The 12,232-nt window shown below is 38.0% G+C and overlaps 1 protein-coding gene across 1 annotated transcript; it reads left to right on the forward strand.

Annotated features, from left to right (window-relative positions):
• Positions 1-2,219: 2,219 nt before the first annotated feature.
• LOC148047064 (vomeronasal type-2 receptor 26-like) lies at positions 2,220-8,088 on the forward strand. Its single transcript, XM_087707717.1, has 4 exons — positions 2,220-2,253; positions 3,249-3,448; positions 6,600-6,726; positions 7,184-8,088. Exons 1-4 carry the CDS (start codon positions 2,220-2,222, stop codon positions 8,086-8,088), a joined length of 1,266 nt encoding a protein of 421 aa, XP_087563843.1.
• The last annotated feature ends 4,144 nt before the right edge of the window (positions 8,089-12,232 follow it).

The raw sequence follows: 12,232 nt of genomic DNA on the forward strand, positions 1-12,232 counted from the left end.
GGGTAGGTACCTTAACTGACAGCTATACTATCCCTAAGGTCACCTAGCTAAGATGACATTTAAACTGGAGACTTTGACATATCAACTCCAGCTTCATAGCCTTACAGTGGAAGGGGCATTTGCACTCATTCCCCTTCTTACGGAATTTAGCTGTTGGACTACAGTTCTTATTTGAATCCCAATTGAAACCAAGGGCAAAAACGAAAAGAGAATTTACTCTGAGAATGAATTAAGCAGCCTGCAACTTTTTACTGTCAGAGAGCTAACTCACTATCTGGTTGCCTAAAATTTACTCTTAGCGTCACATTCAAGGGTTCCTTTCTTTCAACAACATCCCAGTTTAGAAGCTGGCAAGGAAGACGTTTGCTGTCATTGCTGCTACTGGGAGCCACAATCCTTTCATGCTCTGCTAAAATCTCTAGAAGGTGAGCCGTGCATCACAGCCCACATTCACCCTCCTTCTGCTCCATAATCTTTCAGATGACACACATTTCCTCATCTAAGGAAATCCCTCTGCCTACATGCACACACATACACAAAGTCATGAGTTATATGAAAGCACGTCTTCGGACAAATCCCTAATACAGCAGCCTCCATTCCCCATGGGAGGAAAAAAAGTGAAAACCATCTTTAACAAAAGACGGTTGTCTGAGATGACCAACCAATGTGCTCGTGGCACTTACTGTCTGCAAACAAAAGAGGCTTTCCCAACCTCCACCCATCCTCTGGACGGGTCAGGCTTGCATGGTCTTTAACAGGATACTAAAAATCATCAACCCTTTTTGAAAGGAGCCCAATTATTAGGAGGGGCATGTAGAAGTCCTAAAACTTGCAGGGGACACTCTGAGTGCACAACATCCTCAGGTTCCCATCCTTTGGAGAGCCTACCCTCATCCCGAACCATTTGTTATCATCTCTTTATCAACTGTGTTGTCTTAATCTCTCCCCACCCACCACCCAACCCCACCCCTCCAAGGAAAATAGTTGCTCAATCACCCCTTATCTTTCCTTTCCCATCAATTTATTAAAACTAAATGAAAGTGGGTCTCTCCTTTGTCTTCAAGTTTGGAGTCAAAATTGGCTTAAGACTCCATAGGCTTCAAAAGACAAAGTAGATTTGTTTGGGGAAAAAATTGAATGCTGATAAAATTAACTTTTTTTAACCGTAGAAAGTCTTCTGATCAGTCTAGAATCCTACGCTTTATTTTGGTTATTCAAGTGGTCAATAAGAATTTCCAGCTCCTACAGAATCTCACACTTGGTTACAACATCCATGACAACTATATGAACACACTTGGCACTTCAGATGCCTTGCTGGACATGCTCTCTACTGGCAAAGCCAATGTTCCCAACTACAGCTGTGGAAGGAAAGACAACCTTTTGGCTGTTATTGATGGGGCTGACAGGGACAAATCCATCCAGATGTCAAGATTAGTAGGACCCTACAAAGTCCCACAGGTTTGTATGTGTGCCTCTTTATCTAGAAAACTGAGTGGATTGGTAGGATAGATAAGTGATAAATCCAACTATATCTTCTCTATGAAATTCAAAAGCTCAGTAATGGTATAAAATTAAAGCTACAGAAACTGACTGACTCCCAAATTCTGCCTGTTAGAACAGACAACATTTCAATTAAAGACTGCTTGGACTATATAAGTTAAAAATCATATTAAGAGATGTGATATATATACATACACAACTTTCTCTCCCCCCCTCTCATACCACTGGAGTACAACCTAAAAAATATTGGGACATCAAAACAGGGAAAGATAAATTCTCAGTAAGTGTGGCACATTGAAGTGGATGAGTGTCTAATAATTCTATTTCCAAATTGTGAAGTATTTAAATATCAAAATGGCTGAACATCTTAGGGTGATTTTTACATGAAAATACCCCCTTAAGCAAGATATGTTCTTATCAAATTTAAACAATTCCCTTATAATGTGTATCTTTGTGATGTGTATATTTAGAAATCCAGAGACAGAAGATTTAAAACATCTACCCTCTTTCTCCAAAAATAAGACCTCCCCAGATAATATGCCCAATCAGCTTTTGAGCACATCTGCTAAAATAAGCCCTCCCGCAAACATGAAGTGACCACACTCACTGCCTCCTGCACCTCAAAAGTAAGGCTTTCCCAAAAATAACGCCATGTGCTTATTTTTTTGGGGGGGGGGCATATCAAAAGAAAATAAGACCCTGTCTTATTTTTGGCAAACATGGTATTATATCAATTGTATAAGAAACAGAGAGGTCAGTATCTTGGACTGTACATTAAATGTATGACCTATTGCAAGCCATATGTCTAAACAACAACATATTTTCTTTGTAAAAAGGTTTTAAAACTTACATATAATATGGCTCTTTATTTGAACTAAAAATTCAGTTGAAATCTTCAAATGGGGTTCCGATTGCGGGAAAAAAATAGGGGTGATACAGAAATATGGTTTAAACTCTTTATTCTGATTCTTATTTAATTTGTTTCTTTTATTTTATTTCTGGTCTTGCTAATGATCTATGTTTAAAATTCTATATCTTGATATGGCCCATTGGCTAATCAACAATACAATAGTATAATATGTTCATGACAAAAAAGTTGGATTTATTGGAAGCTAATAACTGACCCTAAATATGGCATTCTTCACTGCTTTTTGAGATCCGTTTCACTGCTTCAGAAGCTCTGAGTGATAAAAGTCAATTCCCTTTTTTCTACCAGATGCTCCCCAAATTAGAGATTCTCTACCCAGGAATTGTCCAACTGCTCCTTCATTTCAGATGGACCTTGATTGGTCTCTTTGCTTCAGACACAGAGAAGGGAGAGAATTTCATGAGGACCTTTACTCCTATGCTTGTCAGGAATGGAATTTGTGTTGTTATATCACAACTATTCTCAACTACTGGGCGAACAGTACTCTTTGAGGATGCAATTTCTAAATGGAGACAAGTCAACGTCTTTGTTCACTTCATAGAATATTTTTCCCTTTGGGACAGACTTCTTCTTTTCCATTCAACACTTAACAGTTTGCCAGAACCCATTGAAGGGAAACTTTGGATAATGGCAAGCTTTGGGGAACTGCAAATAAGAAGACACACATTTTTGAAACATGTCCATAGTTTTTGGACCTACAGTTTTCAGTGGAAAGAAAGGCCAAATGACAGTTCCTTCGAAACAGATCTCTTTGTGCAACCACAGTTTGGAGATCAGTCTTTTCAATGTTCTTTTTCAAAAGACCTCATTTCTGTCAAAGGCCGGAGACGATGCACCCAGAAATCTCCACTGAAAACCAAACTGGAAAGTAACAGTATCTGGAATCGATATATCCGCGTTGCTTACACTTTGATTAATGCTCTGGCCCATGCCTTGAATGCTGTGTATTCCTCCATGTTCAAGACAAGAAGGAAAGAGGGAGAAAAGAGGTTGGGAACTCAAAGGCTGCAGCCATGGCAGGTATGGGGTGAAGACAATGACCCAAACTTACTGTCTTTGGGGAGGAAATACAAGGGGGGGAACCATTTTGTGCTTCAAAAGGTCTACAAGTTTGACCAATCCAATCACTCGTGGATAATGTTCCAAAGAGCAGGTACCATCACACACACACACTTACACACAGATACTGGATAAAAGGGGGAATAGCCCACAGCTGTATAATGCTGTATAATAAAGAGAAAAAAATGGTCTACATTTTCAGGCTAAATAGAAAGTTGGTAGGAAAACTGTACAAACAGAATTGCAAAATTCTGTTAATGTAGTATTAAAGTAAAGTAGAATTATCTCACCTGATCATCTTTCTGGTCTTGTTTGCCTGGGAATAACATCAGCCTCACAACTTTATTCCTGACCAGTTCATGCTTTGTGATAATAACCTCATTGTTTTCTAGGACTTTATGAATAATCTCTGCATTTGTTTGTTTGTTCAATTTGTGACCCAGTCTAGAATGTTCCCTGTACTGTACCAATTTTATTTAGACTGCTGTTAATATTTCTGGATATTTCTGTTCTAGTTCCATCCATTTCTGAAAAACAGTGAGTTTTGCAATCTTTCCCACTTGAAACTGTACTTGGACCAAAATGGGGATATAGCAGCAGATCTGAACATCATAAGCATGATAGTTCTCTCCAAGGAGGATCCCATTACAGAGCAACTAGGAAGTTTTGAAAGACAGAGTATTACTATCAATCAAGATGCTCTTTCACAGCTAAATTTGCTCAACAAGGTGGGTGAAATATTGGCATCTTTTTTCTGTTTTAGAAGACCATGAGATACATTTCAAGTGACTAAGCCCATTCATCAAATGCAATGACCTTCAATGAGAATTGAACGTTGGGAGTGGAACCCTTATAATTTTCTTAAATGACTAGGGAGGCTTCAGTACAATTGACAAGGTATCCTTCACATGCTGTTACATGGAACACCATTTCAAATTGATTCATCTATGTCCAATGTGGGATGCCAAATGATAATTCTTTAAGACACAAATTATGTCTATTTTATAAAACTGGTGAAAGGGGACAGGATTTCCAAGAGCTTTAGTGGTGCATTGGTTAGAATGTAGTCTTGTCAATTAATTCTGCCCACAGCCAAGTGTTCGATCCTGTCTGGCTCAAGGTTGACTCAGTCTTCCATCCTTCCGAACTCAGTAAAATGGGGAGCCAGATTGTTGGGGGGAATATGCTGACTCTGTAATCCAATTAGAGAATTCTGTAAGGCACTGTGAAGTGGTAAATAGAACTAAGTGCTATTTTTTTGCAATTTCTTTTATTTTTAAACATTAAAAAACCTCATAAAAATTCTCATCCATTACGTACAGCATGTCGTTAGTTACAAGTATTTTTGCATCCATATTCTCAATTATATTTACAATCACAAATTTTCCATCTAATATAACTAAATACATTACTTTCATTGTACAATGTATATTCAATTATGATTAATATTTTATTCTTTCCAATAAACCTAATTCCCTTACATTCTTGATTTTCTGTTTAATAACAATATAACTTTATATAATCACTTATCCCATTCTGAATATTTTTACAATATAAAAAGGATTTACCAACTATTTATATTTGTATATCACTGTTTTCAATTATGTATAATCTCACCAATCATCTATCGAGTATGCTTATGTTCATTATTGTCCTTGTACCTCACACATTCAAACAAAGATGTTATTCCTTCATTTTTCAACAAGGTGCTATTGCTTTTGCAATCAAATGCTGGGAGTTTTCATGTTGATAGCATCAACCTGTTTTCTTTTCTTGCCTTAGATTAGCAAAATAGAATGAAACTCCTTTCTCCAATGCCAGGTTCCCAAGGCAAGGATAATTCTAATCAAGACTGCATACAGTTTCTGTTGATACCATTGAAAAATCTGCTTTGGAATTCAGGTTATCTTGCCATGGTTGGGCAGGTTTATAATCTGTGATGTTCTTAAATAGAACATACCTAGTCAGAGTTATCCATTGTTGTCTTTCATGCCAAGGGGATAGAAAAATATTCTGCTCCTGCAGAAGTTCACATGAAATCATAATGACTGTTTTGATGTGCCCTGATTAAAAAAACCTGAAACAATGAAATTTGACAATTTGAGAAAGAAAGTTACTTAGATTTGGTTTTTAGCGTATCCCTTCATATGGAACATCCCTGAATACAATTATATTCAATTGTATTCAATGAGCAATTGAGGCTCCAAAATTAACTAATAATAATAATCTTTTCATGACAATAGGTATCACCTCATTGTGGGTTTTCAACAGAAAGGACAATTTTTGGATACCTAGATTGACATTAGAAAAATCTCTTGCTGTTCCAAGGTTCAAACTCTTGTCCCATGTGATGTAGCAAAAAAGATGCTTAACTTTCCCTTTTTGAGGGAGACATTTTCATGACCTTACTTGCCTCTCATTTCTGTAAACTTCTAGAAACTATGCAGTCATTTTTAGTCTTAATTCACCAACATGGCACCTATATAAAATAGCAAATAAATATATAGATAAACAAAGAACAGATCAATTAAGGTTGACCATCTAAATCTGTAATGAAGTTTTCCTTCATATCTTAACTGGGAGGTCTTACAAATTGGTGGCTTTGCAAAGATACATGGAATCCAGAAGAAAACTTTCCAGATCCAACTGGAAAGATGTTTCTTTCATCAACCTGGTTTTATTCTGTTTAATGAATCTAGATAAATAAAAAAATCATAAAACTTTCAGAATAAATTTCCTTCTAAAATTAAACATGAATAAAACATCACATTTAAATTCTTGGGCATATGAAAATAGGAGTGCAGGTTAATAAAACCATGTGGAGAAACCATAATTGTCACTTAATGCTTAAATCTTTTCTCAATTGCTTCTCTCCAGAATTTATTCAGTAGAAATGTCCTTTCTTGCAAATTTGATAGCACAAAAGCAAAAGAGAAAAATTAAATGGAGAATCCGCCAGTAGTTGTATCCCCTGCAACACTGGGAGTTAGAAATAACTTACTAATCTAAGTGAAATCCAGCTGGACTTGACTAATATTTGTGTCCACCTCCACTATTCATTGATGGATAATTCTACCATAGTACATTTGCCATTCTTTATTTTTCTGATTAGACTTTGCCTCAGTCCAAATGTGTGGAAAGTTGTCACCCTGGATTTGTCAAGCGAAAACGAGAAGGAGAGCCAGTTTGCTGCTATGACTGTGTTCCTTGTCCAAAGAGGACCATCTCCACCGAGGAAGGTGGGTGGTCACAGAAAAGAGTACTGGGTTCATCCAGAGTACTTTGATCAATGTGATTTTTTAAAATGAGACATATCTAAGGTTGACAATTTTGTGGATCTAAATTTTGAAGCTTCCCAATTTCTTCCATAGTGGGAGGAATAACAAAAGTAACAGAATACAGTATTAATGCATAACATTCACAAAAGCATACAAATCACAAAAAGTGACCTTGAGATGATGCAGTTCTTGCAAGGAACTTTCAGGCGGAAGTGGGGGAGATATTCCATCACAATTTGAGGTAGAGTTTGTGGGATATTCCCACAGTCACAGTAAGTATTATCAACCTGTATAAATTGGGAGTTGTTTTCATTATTTGGACCTGCTGTGGCTGATCAGTGTCATCTGACAGCTGATGAAGATCTTTCTTGAAAGGTGAAAAGAGATATAAATGAAATATTACTTTCTGTTTTTTCAGATATTGAAAAATGCACCAAGTGCCCAATTGATCAATATCCAACCGAGAGCAGAGTCCAATGTATCCCAAAAAGAATAATCTTCCTGTCCTATGAAGAACATCTTGGCATCATCCTGGTCTCAATTGCCCTACTCTTGTTCCTATCCACAGGGTTAATTTTAATCATATTCCTTAAATACCGAGAAACTCCCATTGTTAAAGCGAACAACCGGGATCTCTCCTACATCCTCCTGTTCTCTCTCTTGCTTTGTTTTTTGTCCTCATTTTTCTTCATTGGACGGCCAAGGAAAGCCACCTGTCTCCTCCGACAAACAATGTTCAGCATTGTCTTCTCAATAGCTGTGTCATCTGTGTTGGCCAAAACAATCACAGTGGTACTGGCATTCTTAGTCTCAAAACCAGGGAACAGTGTGAGAAGATGGTTGGGGAAGAGCTTGGCCAACTCTATAATCCTTTCTAGTTCTGCTGGGCAGATTTTCATCTGTGCCTCATGGCTTGGAATTTCTCCCCCATTCCCTGACTCTGACCTGCACTCCCAGCCTGGAGAGATCATCCTGCAATGCAATGAAGGCTCTGTCACCATGTTTTATGTTGTCCTTGGCTATATGTGTTTCCTAGCTGCCATTTGCTTCACTGTAGCTTTCCTGGCCAGGAACCTGCCTGGGGCCTTCAATGAAGCCAAGCTGATCACATTCAGCATGCTGGTCTTCTGCAGTGTTTGGGTATCCTTCCTGCCTGCTTACCTGAGCACCAAAGGAAAGTCCATGGTGATTGTTCAGGTCTTCTCCATCTTGGCCTCCAGTGCTGGGCTTTTGGGTTGCATCTTCTTCCCCAAATGCTACATTATAATCCTGAGACCAGATCTAAACACTAAGGAACATCTCATGATAAAAGTAGGGAAATGACTCTGGTATTATTTTTTAGGCACGTAACATTTAATTTTTACATTGCAGTTATTGGGCTTTTGTATTCTTCCTTTGCATCAATGTGACAATTAAGGTTATTTAAAACTGAAGGTAATAAACATATAAAGAACGTAAGACTAATGAAATTAAATTCCAAAATTACCATCAAACAGTAAAATAAAACAACTAATAATTAAAATTGTAATGCAATCTGGATGTCCATTCTCTGGGCTTCCCTCCTATATTATATACATACACATACACATACACATACACATACACATATACATATACATATACATATACATATACATATACATGGAATTCAAAATATAGCACATGTTTGTGTGTTTCAGTTTGTGTTTGGAGGAAAAGGGGTGGCAAAGCAGGACACTGTTATGTTTCACAAAATTGAGAAACTTGCCTTGAAGCACTAACCCCTCCCATATTTTTAGCCAGAAAATAAAAATGATTCTCCTGATCCTCAGACATTCACTCATTTTCTTTCTTTATTAGGTTTATATCCCAAATTATTTTAGGAGCTGCAGAGATTGGACACAATCCTCATTCACTCTTTTCCCTCTATCTAATCACTGTTTGATATTCATCTCTATGAAGCCAATGGGCTACAGGAAACCAAATATCCCTAGATTTCTCAGCCAGATGGAATAGATCAAATACACCAAATGATTATAGGCCAGGAGACCTTCTGATTGGTTGGTTGTTTCTGTTGCATTTTAACCATACAGTTTCCACAGGTAACCAACTGAAGTTATCTTGTAAGTCATTCCTGGTTAAAACCAGTCCACTAACAAATGATTCCAAAAGGTCCACATTTTGATCTTTTCTTTTCTTCTGATGCCTTTAGTAAATCCTCTTTTCCCTAAAAAAAAAAAAAAAAAGAATGCTTTGGAATTCGCTAGAGCCACAGCCACATCACAAGTTGATGTTTCAGAAGTGGAGCTAGCCAAGCTCCCTGTTTAGTGTAGAACCAGCCTGTGTATAACTTTAGATAATTTGACCAGTTGCAGTTGTGACTGGAGTGGTAGAGGAGGGTCCTTCTTAAAGATTCAAAGAAAGAAAAGTAAGTGGTCTTGGTTTCAGCTTACCTGCACAAGAGATTTCCAGAAATGAAACCAATTTTAATCAAATGCTTTTGAGGAGGGAGAAGTCCTGTGGGGTTTATGTATTAAATGAGCATATGATATCTGTATATGTCTGGGGAAACACTCACATACTACTGGAGCATCTTCTCCTTCCTTTTTTCCATGTAGGAGATCAATCAGATCTCCAGCTCCTACCCAATGTCCCCACAACAACAATTTCAACACCAGACTGACCTGGGATTCTATGGTGAACCTTCTCTCACCTGGGGTAGCCAATGTTCATAAATAAAGCTGTGGAAGGCAAAAGGATCTTTTTATTGTCCTTGAAGGGGATGAGACAAATATCTCCTCTCTGATAGCCACCATGCTTGCCATATACAAAATCCCACAGTTGGGTGCATATCAGGGGTGAAATCCAGCAGGTTCTGGAGAACCAGTAGTGGAAATTTTGAGTAGTTCAGAGACCCGGCAAATACCACCTCTGGCTGGCCCCAGAGTGGGATGGGAATGGAGATTTTGCAGTATCCTTCCCCTGCCATGCCCACCAAGCCACACCCACAGAACCAGTAGTAAAAAAAATGAATTTCACCACTGGTGCATATCACTCTATATATTTCCCAGGTCGTCAGAAAGATGTACAATGTCTAAGCAGGATAAACAGATATGCAGTGCCTGCGACCAAAGTTTTATTTGCAAGAGGTGGACTTCTCACTCTTTCTTATGTGCAAACATCTGATATGAAGAAATACTTTTTTCTTCTCTCTTATATAAAACAAAGAATATTTTATATGCACTCTTTTCTTTTTCATTTTTTTTTCAAGTCAGGTAATTTTTTGCTCCTCCAAAATGATGAATGTTTTGTCATACATCACATCGAATATGACTGATTTGATACACATTGATATTTTTTTCTACAAATGGAGTCATATTATTGTCATTTATTTTTCAGAGGCTATAATTGAGTTTGAGTTCATGATTTCACAAACTTTTTACATATAAAATGATAAAACCATAGAGACCATTCATTACAACAGATGTGCAATTTCTTTGCAGGGGTCTTTACCTTTCACAAAATCTCCGCACATTTGGTATTCAGACCCTTTACTTTTCCCCTTCAAAATTTGTAAGTAGAGCATTTCCTTGTTCCTACTCCAAACATGGCTTGTCTTTGAAAGGCTGGGCAAAATGTCCAGAGAAAGAGGAATTGGTGACTCTCTCCCAGGAAGAAAATGAAAGATCCTGTCCATGGGCAATCACATCATGTAGCCCACTTTGAGGACTGGCATAGGCCTTAAGAGCTGTGTATTCATCCAGGTCCACAAATGATCTGCACATTATCACCAGGATACTCCTGCTACCCTCTCTAGCTCAATCTCCCAGTTCTCCATTCTATGCCAAGGTGTACACACATATCAATGTACTTTCTCAATGCACGAAACAAGAAACCTAATCTTTCTGACAACTGACCCAGATAAAACAGGAATACCCAACCACCCCTTTCAAGGTCTTGGCAGTCTTATGAAGGGAATCACACACAGCCTCAGAGATGTGCAGGTCAAATAGTAACACCACGATTAAGTGTATCCATAAAACCAGAAGAAAGGAATCCATGTCTCTTCAATCTAGTTTTTTGTAGGTGTGGCACTAAATTTCTATCGGGAATGGGGGGGAGTATTGGGCCTCTATCTTTCTCCATTCTTGCACGGTGATACAATCCAAAAATATTAAGTTTCCTCAGCCAAGAGTGGCACCAAATTCCACAGCTCTGGGTGACCGTCATTACTCAGCAGTCTCTGGAGAAATGATTCCATGTTGAAGGAGAGCAGAAATCAACAAAATAGGTGTTAAAATGCTACATTTTCCTCCAGCATCATTTTCTGGATAGGGCCTGACAGGAAAGACCACAACCATTAAAGAACACTGCTCTCTGGGGTATATCTGTAATTTTTCACTAACATGCACTACTTCAGATGCTTTTTTTGCAAATGGAGCCAAGGAAAGGTTCAGGCTCCCAAGAGGAAAAGTTACTTCTCACTGTAATTATCACCATCCTGCTGTTTGAGATGTCTCCTTCTACTTCTCCAGTCACCAATGTAAACATCAGACTGAAGCAATTTAAACATCAGACTGTGCTGTTAAATGCACCTTTCTCTCCTTTCCAGGTGAAGTTTGCAGTGTCTATCTTAATCAGGAAAGCCACTGGCTTTTATGTGAGGACTTTTAATTCTTCAAGTCTTCTTCCTGTTCTTTTTTAAAAGTGGGATATGGATTGATACATCCCCAGCAATTATGAACCTGCTGCTTCTGTTTCTGATGCTACTGTTGTACCTGCCAGTCTCTGGGAATCTTACAATGAAATGTCCACTGACCTTGGAGCATCAGGATGGGAAAAAACCATGGAGCTATTACAGACCAGGAGACCATCTCATTGGTATTATCACCACTGGCACAAAAATATTGAATATAATGTGCTCTTTTAATGCAGATCCTTCTAGTCAGTCTCACTTGTAAGTCATTCAGGATAATAGAGTTGCATTTCCTCCATTTATAATTCTACCTCTCTCATTTTGTTCTTCTTATTCCACTTGTTCCTATATTGCAGCACCTGTCCTGTCTACTTTCTTGAATAATTTTGTTTTCCATGTTTTCTTCATGTTAAATCAACATTTGCAGCTGGAAAATTAATGAGTAGTTATGACTGGCCTCACCTCTCCCTTTTTCTCCATCAGGCTTGCCCCACAGAATCCACCCCTATGTTATCCCCTTCTCTCCCTAAGTCAGGCCCCTAGTATAGACCTCTCCTATCTTATCTCCTCTGCCTCAGGCTTCTCTCCAAACTCCCAGCCAGCAGGCCAGTTGAGTCACTTGCTGGCCCTGCCCAACTGGTAGCTTCAAAATAATTTGTTTCAGGTGAGGAGTGGGGAATAGAACTCCTTAGCATCAGAGCATGTTAATAATAATAATAATAATAATAATAATAATAATAATAATAATAATAATAATAATAATAATAATAATAATAATAGTAGTATTTGAAA

Source organism: Thamnophis sirtalis, unplaced genomic scaffold (genome assembly GCF_051295495.1).
Source record: "Thamnophis sirtalis isolate CommonGarterSnake01/CBP01778 unplaced genomic scaffold, rThaSir2_p1.2 scaffold_3, whole genome shotgun sequence".
NCBI classification, from domain to species: Eukaryota; Metazoa; Chordata; class Lepidosauria; order Squamata; family Natricidae; genus Thamnophis; species Thamnophis sirtalis.

What these genes read in the sequence shown, in the direction of transcription:
- LOC148047064 (XM_087707717.1), top strand. Translation starts at nt 2,220, where the DNA reads ATGGTATTATATCAATTGTATAAGAAACAGAGAG. An exon ending in ATTGTATAAGAAACAGAGAG is followed by an intron (nt 2,254 to 3,248) that starts GTCAGTATCTTG and finishes TTTCTGTCAAAG; the next exon opens with GCCGGAGACGATGCACCCAG. An exon ending in GACCATCTCCACCGAGGAAG is followed by an intron (nt 6,727 to 7,183) that starts GTGGGTGGTCAC and finishes CTGTTTTTTCAG; the next exon opens with ATATTGAAAAATGCACCAAG.